This window comes from Bacillus rossius, chromosome 7 (assembly GCF_032445375.1).
Source record: "Bacillus rossius redtenbacheri isolate Brsri chromosome 7, Brsri_v3, whole genome shotgun sequence".
Taxonomy (NCBI): domain Eukaryota; kingdom Metazoa; phylum Arthropoda; class Insecta; order Phasmatodea; family Bacillidae; genus Bacillus; species Bacillus rossius.
Genome location: NC_086335.1, coordinates 59,107,052 through 59,128,977, shown reverse-complemented (window position 1 = coordinate 59,128,977; position 21,926 = coordinate 59,107,052). Strand labels below are relative to the sequence as shown.

The following is a 21,926-nucleotide window of genomic DNA, read 5'->3' as shown; positions in this document are numbered from 1 at the left end:
AAAAAAAATCCCCAACAGCAACCACGTGGTAGAGTTTACATTTAGATCTTTAGACATAGAATCATTTCTCTCGAGAACAGCATACAGCAAAAGAATGACTGTAGACCGTAAAAAAATTCTGCGGATTCTGTCCGTGAAACGCTAGAACTAAAATAATCATACCTTTAAGCTGTTTTTGCTATCGGATCACTGTTCCGTCTCCACGACTCCGGGCCAATAAGAAATCCTCAACCAAAGAAGTATCTAATCACAGGCAAACCAGTTCAGACGACGTGAAAGTCAGCAGCCAATAAACTGGCGTTATTTTCCTGAGTATATAAAGGATTGTGTAGTTTATCCTGAAGGTCATCGAAATCGCGACTTTTTGCGGTCCCTAAAAATGACTACTTGTTAAACACAGTTTCTTCAAGCCTAGCCTACTGTTCATTGAAACCATTAAATATCCATGTTTTAAACCGTTGATGTTTATTAGGCCAATGTTATACAAAAAAAAAATACTTGAGATTTTTGTAGGCAGTTTTACGTGTACGATAAGAAAAATAATATTCTTCATCTTTTACTAGAAGTACTACATCTAAATTCTGAGGTATGAAACTACTTTCTTATATTCCAAAAATCTGTAGTAAACCAGAATTTATCTCGAAATATGAGGAAAAAAAATTCTTTATGTAGCAGCTTAATTTTATTTTATGTGGAATAATTGGTCTGAACATATCTTATTCAAAAATTACTTTAGTTGCATTTTATTTTTCCAAATCTTAATTTAGTTACAAAAAAGACACATGGGTGATTCTAACAACGGTAGGTGTCATCCTTTTTTTAAAAATAGGTAGTATAGTTTCTGCATCTAAATACCTGACTTATCGGCCAGCCATGAAGATACGTATTCGTGTAAAATCGAATTAACTTCTGGGATTTGTGTTTGATAAAAAGTATATGCTTACACTTCAGAGCCAAAGAGTTGATACTGTTTCGAATGCCAAACGTATCTTTGAAAAGTACCAAATAAAATTTTAAAAATATATTCGGCAAGACATTACTTTGCGCTTCATAAGTCTTAGTTTATGACACTATTTTGACTGACATAATATTGTGTTTTATTGTGACCTGCTACTTTTTATTTGCATTTTATTTTCATAGGTTTCTTTACATGTTTCATGTTTTTTCACCATGTCTCAATTGAAACACAAATATTGTTGAATATGCTTCAAATTAAAATATTTGTGTAGATCGACATCAAACACTTTTTTAGCTATTTAATAAACAAAAAGACTATTCTATAAAGATCAGACATGCTTCTATTATAGAACTACGTACTATATGAACTATTTCTATTTAAATCATACGGCAAGCCAATAAATTCTATGTCTACATTCACTATTCCATTCATCATCCACTTGCGGGAAAAAAATGCAGGTTGCATTATATTTAACTGACCTATCAAACACAACGTATTCTAATGTACTATAACACTATTAAATTTAATAAAACACCAACACATTATAATATTTAACTTCAAATGTACTTGCTCTAAACTTAAAATACTTAATTTAACTTACCTTAATATAACTTAAGGCACTGCGTATTTATTTTAAAATATTTTTTTTGACATTAAGTACATATTTGTTTAGCTATATGTTTAAATATGTACAAAAATAATTTTCTGTACACTCTATCTTATATTAAATACAAGTACAAATGTAAAAAAGCAGCGATTGATATACGAACTTCAAAAAATGAACAAATTTTCCAAGCGAGAGTGGGAGAAAAATCATGGAAAACATTGTAAGCATATAACGTTATACTTTAAAGTTTAAATTACAACTGTGAATATTGGCGTATCCACAGTGAAATAAATGCATGTGCAAGTGTAAAGAGTCACAGAGCTACTTCAGTAAACGTACGTACAGTGTACATATAGTACTCTACATAGATGAATCAAGAACATTTTACTAATTGACAAATATATTTTGTACGTAAATATTATTAGTCACATTTTTATGATAAGAACATTAATATAATCTTATCATATTACTATGAAGTACCAAAATGTTGGTGAATAAATTATTAGGTAAACTTATAAAAATTCTTATAAAATCTTCAAAAGGATACAAAATTATGTATTCTTGTTTCATAGAAACGCGGATACCTTTCTAATTGATAACATATAAATGAAATGGAGGATTGCAATGTATATAGTTGGATAACTAAAATAGATTTCTTACTTGTTTTATAAAATTATACTACCCATTTAAATTATATGTAAATAAAAATCTACATTGATAATATAATTTAAATCAGTAGTATTCTTAGAATTAATTAATGTCTTATAAATTATTTCTAGGTATAAAATGTTGTTAAAGTCAATTCATTTAGCCCAAGTAATACGCAAACAAAACTATTCTCTCAAAATTCACTAAAGTAAAGAGAATTCGTGCCAAATATGAAGAAAGAACGTAAGATGCAAATTCAGGCTTTGAAACTCTCTAGTTATCTATTTGCAAGACTTCTACGGCTAGAGCTCACATCTGATGCATAGCAAGTCCTCACTTTGAAATATGCTAGTTCTGTCTTAATATACGATCATCGAACTCTAGTGTAGGCTGTTTGAGCATGACGCGTGTGTTCTCGAGTAACGAGTCGTGTAACATACTATGATAACATCGTAGCACATTTATGTTCAAGTATTTTTAATTAGCGTGGGGTGTGCAGATTTTTCTTTTGTGTCTCTGACCGAGGAGCAACTTATTCATGGGACGTTTTTGCAAACGAGTTTTTCTGTGTAGTGTAACAATTTCGCTGGGAAAATCATGACATACAATGTTTGCAATCCCGCTAAAATGCATTGAAAAAAAATTCTTAAGAAGGTATGTGTGTATGCGCGCGAGATATAAGGCATCGAGCACTTATTTCAACGGTGATTTTACACCTAGCAGCTTATTATTCACAACTGCTTTATTTGAAGGCTGTTAAAGGGTCGTTATTTTAATTAAAATCGCCAACATTTAAAGGAAATACAGTTTTACGTAATTTGCTATGAAAATCACTTTTGGCGGAAAAAAACTGAAATACTGAACTTAAAAACTTTACAGAATCAAAATTCTTTGTTACCAACTATTTCATGAATTGATTATCATACAGTCTCAAGTAAATTTATCTGACTTAATTGGGGTGTTATGTACTTAACCATTTCAACAATTTTTACCTCAAGATAAAGTTTCACAAATTTATCTTAGAGAAATTTAAAATTTTGTCACGTATTGGTGATCAGCGTTGACTTATGACATGAAAATGTTTAATTACGTAACTTATTTATTTCAGCCTTTGAATAAGCAGAAAAAATGTTAGAAACGAGATTTTCTTTGCCAAGTTATTATTTAAAAGTCTTCAAGAGTGGCAATGTTTCGCATAAATATATATATAATGATGCTAAATGATTTGAGTATTTAATGCTACAATCAAAAGTTGAGACTGTTATACGAGACATATCGGTTCACACACACAAAAAAAATAATTTTGTGGCCGGCCACTACAAAATATATTTGACAATACCTAGAGCTAAAGTGTTGACCGCGAAATAATGTTATAGTCCAAACAAAACTATTTATTAGTGACAAGAAATTCTTTGGCTGTCAACTAGTAAGTATTTTCGTGTATAACACAACAATTATTTTGTCGTTAACACGAAATATGTGGTTGTTCTATTATCTTTGAAAGATTTGTGCAATGCGAGTGCATGACTTGATGTAAGCTTTTGGACGTACGCCATTGCTAAGCACATTTATGTCTGTAGAAGAAAACTACAAAAAAAAAACACAAATGACAAAAACACAAATTAAGCAAAAAAATTGCTGTTGTCAGGATAGTATTGTGTGGTGTTTATATCCTGACAACAGCAAATTTTTGCTTAATTTGTGTTTTTGTCATTTGTGTTTTTTCTAGTTTTTTTTCTACAGACATACATGTGCTTAGCAATGGCGTATGTCCAAAAGCTTACATTAAGTCGTGGTTGGTTCTATTAAAAAAAAATATATATATATTACTTTTTTTTTGCGTGGAGGTTAACGTGTGTGTTTTGTTCCGTCGCAAAGCTGCTGGAAGGCCCGCGCGGTATCGCTCGTCACGTGATTGGCCCGCGCGGTATCGCGCGCCACGTGATTGGCCCGCGGGGTATAGCTCGTCTGTGATTGGCCCGCGGGAGGGACAGAACTAGCGTATTGCCCAGCGAGGAAGCGCGTGGACGTCCACAAGTTACCTGACTGAGGCTCCTAAAGCTACCATTGCTCGCGCTACTCCGAGCCTGGAAAAAAAGAAAGAGAAAGAAGAGAGGAAGAAAGAGAGAAGAATAAAGAGTTGGAAGAGAGAGAATGTGTGTGTATTATTTTTTTTAAGTCTCGGTCACACATGGCATGCGTAAGACATGTAAAATTTTTTATTTTCTCGTCATTGCCACTATTTAAGGGATATTCCTGCGAGTTAAAAAAAAAAAAAAAAAACAGAACCTAACTCGCGTACGTTTTATCACAAATATTTTCAACGGATAAAAGGGTTTTAAAAGTTGCGCAAATTTTTCGTAATTATTATCATCATCAATTTGCGCGTCGTTTACACAGCTCGCGAATAACGCGTATAAAACTCCTGGGGAAATAACTTGCCAACAAAAACACCAATGAAAGAGCTATTATAATATTTTGTTTCACTGAAATAGTCCTTACAGAAAATTAATGCCATAAAAAAAATTAAATTATCAGCTTTCCATGTGAGACCGTGCCTTAATATTCGTGTTTCTCACGCACATCTTGGCCTGTTCAAACTCCTCTTGCAACCCACACAGCATGTTCACACGCGCACATATACACATCCCAACACACCTACACACATATATACCATCTCTTTCTCTCTCTCTTGGGCAATACACTCGAGCATCTCGAAAATTTATAAATAATGTAACTTTTATAAAATAGCTCAGCTATGAGATGGAATTTACTAAACTAAAAAAAAGTGTCACGAAGTATATTAAAAATGTATTAATTGATAAAAGAAAATAGTTAGTGGTAGTAATTTAAAAAATAAAGTCAGCTAGAACACTGAGAATGTTTATTTGTTGTCTAATTATGACAAAAAGTATTTTTTTGATACAATAAAAAATATCAAATTTAATAAAATTAATTGATTTCTTTTAAATAAAATGTTTTATTTAAGTAAGCGATATACGTGTTTAAACGGTACCAAAAATACGTTGTGTTGTTATAATAAAATATGAAGTTAATCGATAAAATATACAGCATTCAAATGTAGAGATTTGTTAAGATAGCGTTGTTGAGGTCACGTTTCTTTTTAATTCGGTTGGAACTTTTTTTGAAACCCAAGCAGGGTGATCGTTGGTTCGGTCGGCCAACCGCGTCTCTCGGAGGGACAACTCCCGCGTTTGATTGGTCGCTCGGGCGAAAAATGTGTTCGTCGGGGACGAATCGCGCGAGGCCGTAAATGTCCCGGACGGGAAGCGGCACAATTAAACGCGCAGACGCAGACGAAAACGCATCTCTGCAGTTGCGCATAAACTAACTTCCAGCCCGGGCAATTAAATTCTACCCCCCTCCCAACCTTCCTCCTTTTCCCCTCACCCCTTGCCACGCAAATACCAGTACGGCTCTTAATGTAGTTTAGTGCGACCGTGGTTTGTCATCCGCAGCTCTGGCGACCTCCGCGCACGCCACCTATAGCGTATCCCACGCTTAGTGTGCAGTGCCGAGTAAATAGCGCCACTGTTGCCAGATTGATTTCTACTAACCGGCATTTTTTGCGTACTATCGTTAATTAAAATAAGTTTTTTATATAATTTTTTTCCGATGTTTGTCAAATATTCCATGACCACAAAAATAGTCTATATTGACAACAATCTTACAGTTGTAGTTATTCAGAAATAAAAAATATAATTAAATGCAAAAAAAACTTATTATTAATTCACAGGATAAACTATGTGTAGCAGTCGCTCACTGTTAATAACAAGATATTACATTAAATATAGGGCTATGCTCAAACAGAGACATTTAAAAATTTTAATTACATTAAAAAATTATTAAAAAACGGTTGCCGTCTTTCAGTTACGTCTCCTTATAATTAAAAAAAATTTAACATCATCAGAAGATGCTTTTAATGAAATAATAAAACAAAATTTATTTCCGAAGTTCTCATTCCAAAATTTTCCTTTTAAAAATTGTAATTTTTCAGACACATTAAAAAAATATATATTTATTACGTCGTAAAGGTGTGTCTAAAACTGTTGTGCTCTATGGCGTAAATCTGGCAACAGAGCACGCACGGAACAAGGACAGCGCTCATGGCAGAGATCGTGCATTGGAGAGAAAGAGAGCGGGGGGGGGGGGGAGAGAGAGAGAATAAAAGCCCCTTTAAAGTGAACACTGCAAACTACGCTGTAACTCTGCCACCCCCCCCCCCCCCCCTTTCCCTCTCTCTCCCGAACTGTCCTGGGTCACTCGGTGACGTAATTCATTCAAGCCCTGCGCCGCTGCTGCTGAAATTTCATTTGCGACGCGACCGGACCCTTCCGGGCTTCATTACCAAATTACCAGGCATTACCATCGCACTCCCGGCGCCATTAACTCGATTTATACCTTTTCAGCAGATTCACGACCTCGGGCCAGGTTGGTTTTTTCCAGGTCCCTGAAGGCTTTTTTTTTATTGCATAGAGAGAGAAAAACAAAATGGTTGCGTGGGCGCGCCAGCGCGTTAGAAGCGAAACTTCGCACTTGAATTATCAACTCCAACGATTGAACTCGACAATAAAGCGCACAACAGTCACGAGCGAATGGGTGTATCAAATCATCCACGTCATCTCGCACGGCATGGCCCGCTTCAACTATCTTTCAACAAAGCAACACAATTCACTCAAGTTTTCGGTACCCGGCGTTTCCCTGGTTGAACACAAGGGTGACGGGAACCTATTTTCCTAAATCAGATGTAGACATAAATTGCCTCATTCGGGTCTCACCAAGGAGAAGGATAGGAAGTGGCCAAACCCTTACTATATGACCGTGCGGCGGACATTAAGAAATCACACTCAATTAAAAAGAATATTTGCTCATAAAAAATGGTTTGTTGGTTATACTGGACTCCCTTCTTCAAATCATCCTAGTTACGGCCTTGTGTCTATTGAGAGAATCATTTAAGTTGTAGTGTTTCAAAATTGTGTCTATCAATTTCTTTCCCTCTCCCTTAAGGGGTATGTTTTCCATAATTATTTTTCTTCTTATTTAGTGTATTTGCTCATTACTTAAATTAAATTAATAATACATCTGTATTTAAGTGATTGTTAAAATATATATTTTTTTCTAATAAATTCCAAATTGAATAGTGTTTTTATGAACATTAAAACAAATTTTCGTGTCTGTCCTAGCATTTTATGAAAACCCAAAATAATGGGTGTAAAATTTTTTTGTTCATTGTTCGTATGTAGCATTTGTCTTAAAACTATTTATTATAGCATATCATTACAAAAATTAATAAAAATTAGGTTTTCCCAAAACACTGAAAATTTCAGGTTTATGTGGTTATGTAAAACCCTAACTTTTATTGATTTATTAATTATATACTAAAATTAAGGGTTTTTAAACAAAGACTACATATACGAATGTATAATACAAATATGTAAACCACATGATTTCAGTCTTTCAGTACATACAAGGACTAAACATAAAATTTAAAAAAGATTTTTTTTAACAAACATGGTTATATTATGAAATTATTTTAAATCATGTGTAAAAAAAAATTACAACATATTTTACGATACTTCCCCCTTTAAGTTGAATTCACAACGAGCATGAGATTGCATTGTATATTTTTTCGACAATGAAGACTTTCTGCGGGACAACGCATGTGATATTTTTTTTTTAACGAATATAATATATCAGCGGCGTTTTTCGATACATGACGTACTTCATCACCACGATGACACCATGTCTGCACCTGTTGGCCTTTTTTATCTTTTTATTTTTATTTCTGCCCTGTTATCTGTTTCCACTCTGACCCAGAAGAGCGCTATGGCTATATAGCCGCAGCAAAATCGCTACAACCTCCTCCCCCCCCCCCCCCCCCTTTTCCGGCAATGGAAAACAACTCTCACACGACCGTGTTTCTATAAATCTCTTCACACGTCGCTAGACGGCAATACTTTCTGCTGACCGTAGTTATTTATTTAATATTTTTATTTCCAGGTCATTCATATATATATATATATATATATATATATATATATATACACACCTATATATTCATAAATATTAACGGTTGCAGTATTGGGTTACGATTTCATACGTGGAGTTTTGAATGTTATCGTGTTCTTTTACTCGCTCGTGCACAATTTATGTAAATAAAAAATACCCCACATGAATAAATTTTCGGCGTGTTCACAAAAATTATCAGCCTCCCCCCCCCCCCCCCCCAAAAAAAAAAAAAAACATTTTTTGTTCTGTTAGATGTTTTCTTGCCAGTTTAAAATTAAAGTGCGTTATGAAAGAATAAAATATCTTCAATATTGGGTATCTTCATCCAGTTTTGTTTATACATGATTCCCTAAAAATATAATTTTAACAAGTATTAAAATATTATTTCCCAAGTTCTGTTACGTTGCACAAGATGTGATAGTTTTTGGAAACAATGGCAAGCAAAGTAAATCTGAAACTTTTCTCAAATAACAGAAGACAGAAGCACTGTATAAAATGTTTTAGGTCTACAAAAAAATAACCACAGAAATATAAGAAATACTGACACGCCTATCAAACTAGTGATAAATGAAACCAGATACGTTCGAAATGTACGCAACTCTTGCACAGGGAATAAAAATTTCAGATTACCCGTAAATATAGACTATTTATCCGGTCAGAATAGATTCAGACATTACTTTAACAGGTGACTGAACAACTAAAATGCCATGTTCTTATATGTACAGATTTAAAGAAAATGTATTTGTTTTGATTTTATTTTGTTTAAGCAGCATTAGCAAATATATTTTACGGTGTTGAAGGTAGCCGATTATGGAGAAAGAGCGCGGGTGGGTTGGGGGGGGGGGGGAGAGAGAAATTTTTTCCAACGATTCATGACGAAAAATACTAAGTTTCTAAGTTGACTGATATGTTTGGAAGGTTTCTATCGGTAAAGTGATTTTTAAATTTTGGAAATTTAGTAATTTTAGAAAACCAGGGTGCAAATCTACATATTACCGTAACCATTGATATTTGGAGGCGTTAGAATTCTGGAATGGAAGGTGTTTTGGTATACTGTTATAAATTGCTGTAAATTTAAAAACGTTTTTAGGAAGTCTGCAGTCCAAACAAACGAAACGCATCTCGCAGTTGCAGATAACTGTCACGTCTTTGTGTGTTTGTCCATGTTTGGGAACCACTTCAGTCCCTCATGCTAATTTAAGTATAACTGGAGTCCTACTTGATCTTGCATCAGGGGAATCACGACCATAAGTGTACCATAAGGTACACTTTCACGTGCAGCTTCTTAGCCCCTGTGGGTTCTTGAGCGATGACTTTGCAAAATATATCTGCGAGAATGGAGTTCTAGGCACAAATTTCAATCGATTAATATTGAGAGGGTTCCGAGCCGTTTCATAGTTATTGCTTGCGGTTTTCCACACGGTGCTTTTAAAGTAAATATTAAGAATTAACTATTATTTAAATGGGTTTAAAAGATGTTTATGTGTGTAATGAATGGTACTCAACAATTTAAGTGGCCCGCCTCGTCAGGGGTGTATGTGTGTTAGTGAGAAGGGATGATAAGCGCGACGCTCGATGGTATTTCTAGCGCGGTATCGCCTCTAAGCGCAAGGCTCTGAACTGACGCGCAGTCTTCTCGTCGTCACAGTATAACTGTGAAATTTGAGCGGTGACCGTAACATTATATGGCCGAGAAATGAAGGTAAAGGTGTAATGCAAGTCCCTTAAGTGCTTTCAAAAATCTTTACGGGTTGTTTCACGCCTTAAAATTACACTGAAAACATGCATTTTAGCAATTTTTAACTGTTCTAAAAATACAGTTAAAAAACTTAATCCGAAATCCAAAGTACTTTTCGGCCCTCCGCGAACTCTTGAATGCTTTTCTTAAGCAGACACCCCACTCGGATATGTTGAGTAGTTTTGAAATAGCGTTGTTTTTTCCTGAAGCTCTGCACACCGTGTGTACGCCCGGGTAGGCGGAGCCCTTAATGGGGAGGGGGGAGTTCTTAGTTTATCCGACACCAGTGTTTTCCACGGGATGAAAAGGGATAGGTAGAGACCGGAAAAATTCGCTGGTTCAATACCTCTAGGACGAACGTTTTAGTTCTACGTACACTCGGTCAAATGTCACCCTCTCATTGGCTGCTGTCTTGTAAAGGTATGTACCAACGTAGCGGCCTGTGATTCTACACAGCTTCGGTTGAGTGTTTCTCATTGGCCCAGAGTCGTCCAGCAGGTGAGTTGTGAGCCAATAGCAGAGGCAGCACTGAGGTATGACTGTTTGAATTTCAGGGCTGTCGTGAAATGAATCCGCGAATTTTTCCGGTCTCTAGGGATAGGGTAGGAGGTGGTGTTTGTTAGGGGAAAGGGTTCTCCCCCTCCCCCTTCTCTAGTTAAGTCTGCCACCCCCCTCCCCTCCACTATGCCGGGGATCCACCCCTCGCTCGGGAATCGAACCAGGACCTGGCCGGCAGACCGGGGCGCATGTCTGGTCCGCGATGCGGCATCCAGCGGAAGCTGTTGGTATTGATCCCGCACAAGATGGTCCTGGGGGCGGAAGACGTTTCGCGGGAGAAGCGAGGGGTTGAAACGGAGGGGGGGTTGTTTGTCCTCTCTTCACGAACTAACTCCCTTTTTCGACGAACTGGCCCGAAACGGAGCCTGGTCCCCAATTAACCGGGAATCATCAACTAACAATTTTAATTGAAATCGAGCCCAAAAAATCACGTAAAATTACACATATATTTGTCAACTTTTGTACATTTAAATGAAAGCAACTGTATCACTTCAAAAAATGTGTTCGCACCAATACTTGGGTACGGACTCTTACCCGGGCATTTATTCGCGGAATAGCTTTCCACTATCAACTGCTCACGATAAAACAAAATAAATTCAAATTATTTAATATACAATTATATTTTCTATTGTTGAAAGAATTATGCTTGATTGAAAAATCAATTTAAATATAAAATTACACGCCAATTTTAGTAAGAAATACTCAGTATTTCATTAAGGCAAAAATAACCATAGTCATGTGTCGTAAAGAATTTCGATATTTTTCTTGTAGTATTACAAGCTGTTTCTTTGCCACTGGTTTACTAAATAACTAGTTTGTACAATTACATCATTTTTTTCTCTCTCTGTAGGTCAGACGCCTTATTTATCCGCATACATGCATCTTTAATTGTTTTGATAGTTGTAATAGTACCAAGTTTTGTTAGGTCAGGTACCTTGTTTTAAATTATTAATAATCTCGTAAATACATTTTTTTCTACTTCCAATAGGGGAGGGGTTTTGCTACTCTAGTTCGTCGTTACAAGAATTAAATGTTGATTAGGTTAGGCCCGCTACTTTTAAATTGCTCAAAAATGGATTAAATGTATGAAATTCCTCAAATTTGTATTATTTTCCCCCTTGTTTATTTATTCCAGCCATACGAGCGAGCGACGAACTTCGGATATGTTCGGGGACTGATCAAGGGTCAGTGAAAATGATATTTTCGGGGACTGATCTAGGGTCAATGAAACGGATATGTTCGAGGACTGATCGAGGGTCAGTGAAACGGATATGTTCGGGGTTTGATCGAGGGTCAGTGAAGCGGATATGTACGGGGACTGATCGAGGGTGAGTGAAACGTAAGGCTTCCCTCGCTAACCGCACTTCAGAAGGGCAATTATCGGCCCTTCGACCCCATAGAGTAGCTTCAGCGGTGAGATGATACGTGACCGCAGACACAACAACTGGCGTCCGAAACCGCACTCCAAACCTGTGTCGTATTTCACTGGCCTTACTGATTTTCCTATGCCGTCATTCTGATCGGGACCGCTTACGAACTTAACTGTTTTCACGTTTGAAACTGCACTTCGTACGAAACGAGGACGTGATCTTAAATCCAAAACAGGTTTTTTTCCACTTAATTTTTTTTTTCTGCGCTTTTCCCCGAAAATAACCCAGGGAAAGTGTTGGGATGTCTCCATTCTGCTGTCCGTGGCTGATTACTTTCTCTGAATTCCTGATTTGTGACGTCACGTGTTGCCATTTCTAAAGATTTCACTGGCGAGGCGCCAGGCTTTGTTAAAAATCAAATAATGGCCCCGTTGCAAATCAACGTTATTAGCAGGTTGGCAAATACCTAACCAAAAAAAACACTTAAAAAAGACATACTTTAAAAGTCAAAAATGAAGAAAAGTAGTATGCTTGGAACTATTCCAGAGAATAACGGAAAACCGTCATGATGATTTGAAAAACTGAATCGAACTCTTGTCCTCCGAAACGCAAGCCCAACTTTATAGGTATACCCTCAGTTGCGGGACTTCAAAAGTCATATTCAGACTCACTCATAAGGATGCTGAAGACTGATCTCTTCACAATTTTTTTAATTGCTGCTAACTGAACTTCGCTCCAGTATTATAAATATTATTGTTTTTATTTTTATTTTGGCGTATCTTTGAAAGCGAGGTCTCATTTCTGGAAAGCTTGAGAGACAATGATTGACATGGTCCATGGTTAAGAACCACTTCGGCATTATCCTAAGAGAGATGTAGGGTAACCACGAACAGCTGAATAGGTCCACAAACCAGTGTTATTGTAAGATATACATTTATAAAATTGACAAATCTATCGTCCTCTATGTTTTTTTCTTTACGATCAAAATAAAAGTATTGCTAATTTCTATAAGATTTTGATATATAATTATCATCACATATTAGAAGCCGTTTGAGGTGTCCAAAGAAAATTATACTTTATTAATCATAGGTTTTCTATCTGAATACTTGTACTAAGTTAAATAATTTTTAGATAGGTAGATATTATTTTTACATTATATTTGGTTTAGGTATCTAAGTTCTTTACAGGAAAAGTATTTAATATGTGATCACCTGAAAATCGCAGACAGACACTCGGAATTCATTTATATGTCTTGAATGTGTGTAATCTCAGCAACAAAGTTCACTCGGTGTGAACAACGAAGAGATGCACTGAGTGATGTGACGCTTTGTAGAACACGTGATGGCTCAACTGGGAGAAAACGTGTTCAAATCCTGATTTCCAAAATTACCTGATTAGAATTCGCCTTGTTTTCCCGACATTCCTTTTCACAAAAGGCAGCGAGCGATTTATTATTGCATGGTTAAAAATTTTCTTATTTTAAAATTACCTCTTAGTCCTAGGGGGTATTCAATCGTACATGGCATATAAATATAAATATATTTTTTATTCACTAGTTTAATAATTGCAGTTGAACACAACTTAAAAAGGTTCTTTAAAATTTTTAAGCAACGATTGTCAATTACGTAAGTTTTGCACGTTACATTGAAATTTCCAAACATTGTTATTTATTTATTTCTACCTACATACGTCTGGAGAGGACTTGCTGTAACTGTGGTAGGAAATAACAATGACAGAGTTTCTTAAATAATACAGACTGATAGGATGTAATGACATAATAGAAATTATTTTACTGCAGAATCATTTAATCTACGTTATTGCTATGAAGCCGTTACAGAGGCGTTACTCATTAAAGAAAACCTAGCTAACATGCCTTACTTTTTTTGTAAAGTACTCTACAACGAAAACTCTAGCAAGGATATAAGTATTTCTGAACCTAGGCTTGGTTCTCCGTTAATTCAATTTTTTTTGGAAGAACTTCTTTAAAAAATATTTTAGTATTTCTCCGACAGATCACAAGTTTGACTTTGCCATGGGCCTAGTGATTTGTACGCATGCACCCATCACTAAGAAAAATCAAAACGTCACAAATATGAATGTAATGACGTTTAACACTAATTCCTTGCAGGTGAATTGCAACAATCTTTGTTAAACAATACTCAGTTAATGCAAGCATTTTTTTATGATTTTTTCCTAGAGAATTCTTTTCAAGTTGTTAAACAACTTTTCTAGCTCAACATTTACACAGCTAACCTTTAGTTTCGCTGACTACAGTGACCCAACTTTACAACAGACACCAGCTGCATAGTCCAGTACCTCCTTGGTGTAAAAATTGATAACGTTTGATTTTAAAATAATTCAGATGAAAGCTGCGAATTTATTTTTTCCGAATAGCTTTTTTCAATAGAGTTCAATTAAGCCCGAATGGACTGTGCGATCATAACATTTGTCCTGTGTGTGTGAGGGATGTTTCCCTTCGGGACTGACATGTGCGTGTGAGTAATCATCCTGTGTCATGTTTCCTGTTGTCAGACATCCCTGACGTTTCCCGGTCGAAGTGAAATGTCGCGTTCACAGCCACCACTGTTGAGCTGAATGGTTTCCTATCAGGATGACGTTAAACAAACGCAATGACAGTACTTCGACCAGGAGGCCATAACATTTCGATTTTACCAGCAATGTCTACAGCTAAGTATTTTACAAAAAGGACACACTTTAAAGAAAGAACACGCTTTTGGACACATATTTGTCATTTAGGACGCACATTCGGACACATGTTCAAAGGAAATTTAGGACACACTTGGACACTTATTAAAAAAAAACACGAATATTTTACTTACATATTGGTTTAAGACATTCAATATTTTCGTAAGCAGATTCTTTGATGCAGCAAAGACTGCCTCGTCGACCCTAGCTACTGCCTCGTTGACTTCGGTTCGTGCTTCATTGACTTCGTTTACTGGTTATCTGACTCCAGGCGCAGGGATGAAGGTATCCGACTGGTCATCTTCGACATCACTCTTGGTGATGACTACTTCGCCGAGACATGGGCAATGTCGTCTGTGGTCGCGGCTACATCAGGACTTTTATTCGGTGTTTATATGGGGCAGTATCTACTTCTATGTTGGCTGCATATTTTTTGGACGCAGGAACACTGCTAGATCAAAGAGGAGTTGTGCACGTCATCGAAAATTTGGTCATCCACGTAGGTACATGGAAGGTCGCGACAGGTTGCAACATGTCTTGTCCTGAACAGGTTGGTGCACGGGCAGGTGAAGAACTACGTCTTCGATGCATAATGCCTATAGTTCAAAGAGCCTCCGAAGCAGAAGGCCTGTTGTGCGGAGTTACTCGACATGCTTTACGCTTACGAAAGACCTGTTACAAGTTTATCAAGCAATAGTCACTTAACTACTTTTCCTTCGGCAAGGACATAAGAAAACTGTTTGACAATATACGTCGGGATTACATCGACAGGAAACAGTGTAGTACGGCATGTTAGAAATTTATTTTTCGCAAATATTTTGTCAAAATATGAAGATCTCCTAGTTAACTGTCAAGTCATGACCGAAGACGGGGCCTTTTGAGGATACATGCCCCAATTTGAGATATATTGCACCTCTCAGAGAAAAATTGGCCCCTCTGGATTTTTTGACGAAAAAACGGGAATTTTTCCCCTCGAAAAAGGAAAAGTTTTAGAAATGTTGAGGACTTTTGAGGAAATTTTGACACAAAGATGGCCACCGTGACGTCACAATCCAAGATGGTGGTCTGCACCATAGGCAACATTTGGCGAATCCGGTCTTCGAAAAAAAAGATTTCCTACTACTTATGTTTACACATTAGTTGAATATCGATAACGTTAAAAATAACGCAAAATAATATTTATTAATAATTAATATTTATTTACAAATAATATTTATTAATAATTAATATTTATTTAAAAATAATATTCATTAAAAAAAAGAACTCCATTTTATTAGTCTCTTCTGCACTAGATACATTTTTGTAATTTATAAAAAATTGAAATAAATGCAAAAACAGTGACTAATATATTTTTCATAATCAATAGCTTACAATTAAAAAAAATATTTCAGGTAATCAGTTAATGTGTAGTTTATTACATAAGTAAAATTATTATATATATTTTAAAGAAGGTAACATTGTTTTAGTACAGTTACTGTTTATTATTTCCTGCTTTCTACGCACTACAGAACTTTTATTAAATATTTATTTTCAACTACTTTTTACTGTCTACTCTAAGAGCTCAAAAAAGGTATTACTTATTACTTTACTATCAAATTCTATGTCGAAGTTTGATCTACACAGGTATCTCTGCCATTTTCAAAGGTTTTCATTTCACTGGCGATTGCCTATTAAAAATTTAGAAATAATTTTAATCAGTATTTTTTTTTTGTGAAATAAAATTAAGATTTATCCATGTCAGGCTTACCATAATGACATCAAAGTATGTAAGACAATTATTTCTGGTTGTTCTTTTTTTTTTTTACAACTGTGAAAATAAACAAGTGATTTTTTACGGTGTTGAAATGGCAGTGATACCGCACAATTTACGGAACAGCTCACAAGCAAGTTAGTAGTACAATGCAGGCGTAATCTAGCCCAAAATCTACGTGTTGCAAACTGATGATGCATGTTACGGGTCTTGGAGGAGGCCTAAAGTGCGTGCTTTTTATTTTTTTTAATTTCTGGGGGGAAGAGTTTTTGGCGGGTGGGTTTTTATTTATTTATTTTTTTTCTTTCTTTACCTTGCTTCGGTTTCTAGGCGCGAAGTCTTCCTTGGACGTCTTGCGACGCTTGTCCTTGAGGATCATCCTGGCGGCCGCGAAGGCCATGCCGGGCGGAGTCGTCGGTGTCTCGTCGGCGCGCGAGGAGGGGTGCAGAAGAAGTGTCGGGCTGCGGAGGAGTGGGGGGTGTGTGGGGGGCAAGGCACTCTCGCGCACTCAACACTGCCGTGGGGGCGGGGGCGGAAGAGAGCTAGGGATCGTCCTCTTCAGGGCCGGAACCAAAGCGGGGCCTACTTCTCTCGGCGGTCCCTCCCCCTGAAGATGAAGACTGCGTCCGACGGTGACCTCTAAGTCCTCTCCGTGGTCATCACCGTCCACACGCCCGGACACACTCCGGGAAGCGAGGGTCACTCCCGAATGCGATCACCCGAACTCCCCACCCGATAAAAAATAAAAAGGACTGCCAGCGGACAGCTCGCTCGCTCTAAGCTGGGGGCTCACTGGGTCGGGATATCGCCCCCTACCACACCATGCATCTCTCCCTCTCTCTCTGGCAGAAGTGGCGAGCGCGCTCTACTCGCCGCGCGGGCTCGAGACTAAGGCAGTTTCGTGAACGACTCGCGACCGCCCGCAAGGTACGGGTCTCGTCGGATCTACCTGAAACATGCCAACACGGCAACCACACTGCAAGTTAGATCTCATGGAGACGGGTTCGCGTTCTCGTCTCAAAAAAGCCACTATTGCACTCTATGGACAGCACTGCAACAAGCTAACTACCAACGTCGGGCCGGGGGAAAAACCGGCGACCTTATTATTTGCACTACCGGGACCAGGTTCCTAAATCATTTGCGCTACACATGCTTTCAGTGTCTAATTTTAAAAAAGTATTAGCATCGTACAAGCGAACCCTGTGGCTGTAATCTTAAGCTGAACCAAAAAAAAAAAAAAAACCTCAAAACAAACTTTCTCCAATGTATTTACTCACAAAAATTAAAATAATAAAAAAAATCGTCACAGGAAAAAAAGAGACCTTATCCTGGCTTTGAATATAACATATCTCACGAACAATTCAAGAAATAAAATATGTTATTAAAAATTCAGTACTAAATCCATTTTATGTAAAACTTTCCAGGACCAAAGAATTTGTCAACACTTAACGAATCAAAAAAAAAAAAAATGTTAATATCTACAAGAAATTAATGTAAACACGGATACTTAAATATCATCTTCAACTAAAGAAACCCAATACCAAAAACTACAAAACTTTGTCAAATGGCAGAGTAATAATAATAAGTGTTTACAAAATACAAATTAGGAAATGTATATTCATACAAAACCGCAAAGTATATAAATTAAAACAAGTCAATGGTACTCATTTCAAAATTTAAGCTGTATGCAATAATTCAGATGAAACAGCATCTCAAAGAAAATGTTTTCTAACATAGGAGATGATATGAAACAAATTAGGATACAAAAATTTAATGGTAAACCTTTCTAAATTGTTTAGACGTCTTTACAGCTTTTCAAAATCAGTTATAAGATGAACGACAGTTGATGGCAGAATCCTTGAACAGATCTGATAAGTAGGTAGCCATTTCCTGTCTAAATGAAGTCTATGAAAATAATTTACCAATGTTTTGGGTTGTTTACAACGTTCTCGTACGTTAAGGAATAACTGCAATAGGAATGAATAACTCAATAACAATAGCATTGAATTTTTTTTTTTTTTCCCCCAGTTTTTGACGGAGAATTCCTCGTTTAGCTTAGACAATGCTCGTCTTTTAAAACCTAAAATATTTCCCTATTATGAAAAATGCTGAGAACTAATTGGTTTTTAGAAATCACAGACAAGTTTTCCAAGAATTTACTTTACATAAGGGTAAAAAAATTGTTGTAAATTAATAAAGTCATGTATCTTAAGGGGAGAGATAAAACTGAAATATGCCATATTATTTTCAACAATTTTCATGTTACAGCAACATTTTTAACATTTAGTATTGAAAATTTGCATTCGTTATGAGAGAGACCACACATTACGAGATTTTCAAAGACAATGACATAGTAACGTAATAAACGTAATAAACATTTGAAGTCGCAATACAGATGTGAAAGTGTGCCCAAACGTAAAACGAAATTTCGTTTTCCAGCATAAAGATTTACCAAGTAGGAAGATATTTCTGATGAAGTAGCTTGGCTTCTGGGTTGTAGCCGCGTCTTTGGCGAATAATTCGCCGACGTTTCGGTCGACATTGCAGTCGCCATCATCAGTAGGTAACTGCTCCCTGATGATGGCGACTGACTGCAATGTCGACCGAAGCGTCGGTGAATTATTCGCCAAGGACGCGGCTACAACCCATCAGAAGCCAAAGCTACTTCAGACAATGACCGTGAAAGCCTGCGAACATTATTATACATTTTTGATGTTTAGTCTTTTTTCCGACGCGCGGAACGACCCGACGAAATTGGAAATAAGATCTACTTCTTGAGGGCCGTTTGGGGCACGTATTTCGTCGTGCTGACGTCACGGCGAACTTGCATTTCATTGGCTGCCGGGCGTTTCCGGGTCGTCGGGAAATTGTGACTCCAGCTTAGGATCCGATAGCACTCTGGGTGTCCACTCTAAACCGGTGCTATGGGCGGCCCGGCAGAGGGCTCGCAGTCCACCCAACTCCCTCCCCTCACCAACTTTCTCCCGGCGGCTGGCATATCACGCGATCCGACCATCAGGAGCGCCTCCGGGTATATTCGGGTCCCGCGCGCAAGCCCAGGAGGTATAGCTCATTCCAGCGGCCAGGTAGCCGTGCGATTAAAGGCTAAATCCGGGATATCTTCTGCGCCCGGCAGACCTCGAGCGGAGAGATAAGGATCCGAAATACGTACCAGAGGTCGACTTCAAACACGTGACGACACAGAACGAGACTAAAGCGGCGTAAAAAAAAACAATTATGGACACTGATGTGCGTGAAAAATTGTTTGCAAAATTCTAATAAAAGAAGTTTTGTTTTAGAACGCGTATCGCATGGCTTTGAATTCAGCAGTTATGCATGTTCAAAGGCAATGTGATGGAATCACTCAAAAGTGGTGTAAAAATTTGGTAAATGGCTAGTGTTTTTTAAAGATCGTTTGTAGTTTTATTATTTCTACATGCCTTCTTATTTCAATCTTATGTTGGGGAAAAATTTTTATATGTATATTAGAATTTTTTCAAATATTTTTGAACAAATTTTAAAGATTTTCAACAAGGCTAACGTCATGACCTAGTGGACGGAGTTTTTTTTTAATTTTAAAGTATTCGAGCCTCAGCAAGGAAAATTAAGCCTCTCTGAGGAAAATGATACGTTCGCCTGTTTGAGGGGGGGGGGGGTCATTTCCCCTTGAAATGAGAATTTTTTACCTCGAAAAAGACAAATATTTAGTCGTTTTGAGAATTTTTGAGTCTTTTTTGAAGGATTTTGTAGGAATTTGGCCGCCGTGACGACACAATCCAAAATGGCGGCCGGTCATCGACGTGCTTCGTACTCCACACCCTGGTAACCTGCACCCGCCTCCTCCATTCCCTACCAAATCATTCATAAAAAATATTCTCTGAATTCGCCAATGATTACGCCGTACTTTAGTAGCTCATTTTGTTAGTTTGTTTATTTAATCATAGGTAATCCTAAAGGTTTTTTATTTTTCTTATAACAAAAATATAAATCATAAAATCAAATATCTCTTACGAAAATTATCAACTCTGTAAGTAAAACACGTCGATTTACTAGGTAATTAATATCCATAACTTATTGAAGGAAATAAATAAACATATCTTAGATGAAATTGCGAGACGGTAGCTATTTTATCACTTAAGGATTTTAGTTCATGATAAACACCTGGACAACACAGATACAAACAGACGAACCCAACATACTAAATAGTTTTTGTCTGCATTTAATGTTCTTGTTACAACTCTCTCGTCGTTAAGAGCCCACCGTGTAGCTACGTCAGTACTGTAATTTATTGTTTAGTTATTTTTTTATCTGACTAAATTCCATTTATGGATTTCTCTGTGTTCAAATTTGACATCTTCTGATATTGGCATCTGTCCGTGAGTTTTTACATTATTCATCGTGGTTGATAATTATATTGAAGATTTTCTATGACATCGAGTGCAAATCATCAAAGTCCACGAAATGTTTTTGTAAATTTATCTTCCCCGTTGGAATAATCGTTCATGCAACGATTATAATCGACCATTTGGTTTAAACCGCAATTATCTCGGTCGAAGGTGCGCACAACGTAGTGACGACTGTGTTGGTGATGCGCGTGGCGCTACTGGTCATCGGGCGCTGGTGATGGCGGTTATAATGGCAGCGCTTACTGAAGGCGCTCGCCAGTTTAATGCGCCCCTAAAACACTACGACGACCACAGCCTCGCTGCAGATCAACCAACTCGACGACGCGACGTCTTCGGCTGGGATATTGCTCCTTCCCTCCTTCCCCCCTCCTAATATTCCCTTTCCCCTTCCTTCCCGCGCCCTCCTTGCAGGGACACCACTTTAACGACGGCCATGAATCAATGCTTCCGGCTGGGCGGGGGTGTTAAAGGCGACAAGATTATTTCTTGCGTGGACCAAAGCTACGAAGAAAATTTGAGCTACAAAAAGGTTTTTTTTTTTTGGTTACAATTTTCTCCACGTGATTTATCTTTCGTATATATTTGTTACACGTAAACAAAAAACCTTAGGGTTACCTATTTTTAAATAACGAAACAGGCAAAATAATTTACTTAGACACAGTGTATCAAGTGGCCAATCCAGAATTCTTTTCCCCGTGAAGGAAGTAGAGATTTAAAAAAAAAGCAAAAAAAAAATTTTAATTGGAAAACAAGTATTATAGGATGGAGAAGTCGAACGCAGGGTACTAGGGTGTGGAACATGGAGTAGGTCAATTACCGGCCACCATTTTGGATTGCAAAGTCACGGCAACCAAAATTCAAACAAATTCTTCAAAAACGGCTCAAAAGGACTAAAATAAGTCCATATTTCCTTGGGGAAAATTCCCATTTTTTCCTCAACAAAAGTGTCGTTTTCCTAAGGCTTTATTTTCCTTACTAAGGCTTAAATTCCATAAAATTGCCAAAACTCAAGCTTCTGAGCCTTGACCTTGACCGCCATATTTAAAAACAGTAAAATTTTGTCCACAAAAATTGGGAAAAATTATAATGTAAATAAAAACATTTTTTTTCAAAATATATCACAAAATATATTTAAGTTCTCGATTCCATATATTA

General features: G+C 37.0%; 1 protein-coding gene across 1 annotated transcript in view; it reads right to left on the bottom strand.

Moving 5' to 3' along the window:
* The window catches only part of LOC134534133 (calmodulin-A-like), an 84,447-nt gene extending 67,682 nt beyond the window's left edge, over window positions 1-16,765 (bottom strand). Inside the window, exon 1 of the mRNA XM_063372232.1 lies at window positions 16,679-16,765. Within this exon, the coding sequence (XP_063228302.1) occupies window positions 16,679-16,765 (87 nt within the window). The remainder of the gene's footprint in view (window positions 1-16,678) is intronic.
* Between the last annotated feature and the right edge of the window lie 5,161 nt (window positions 16,766-21,926).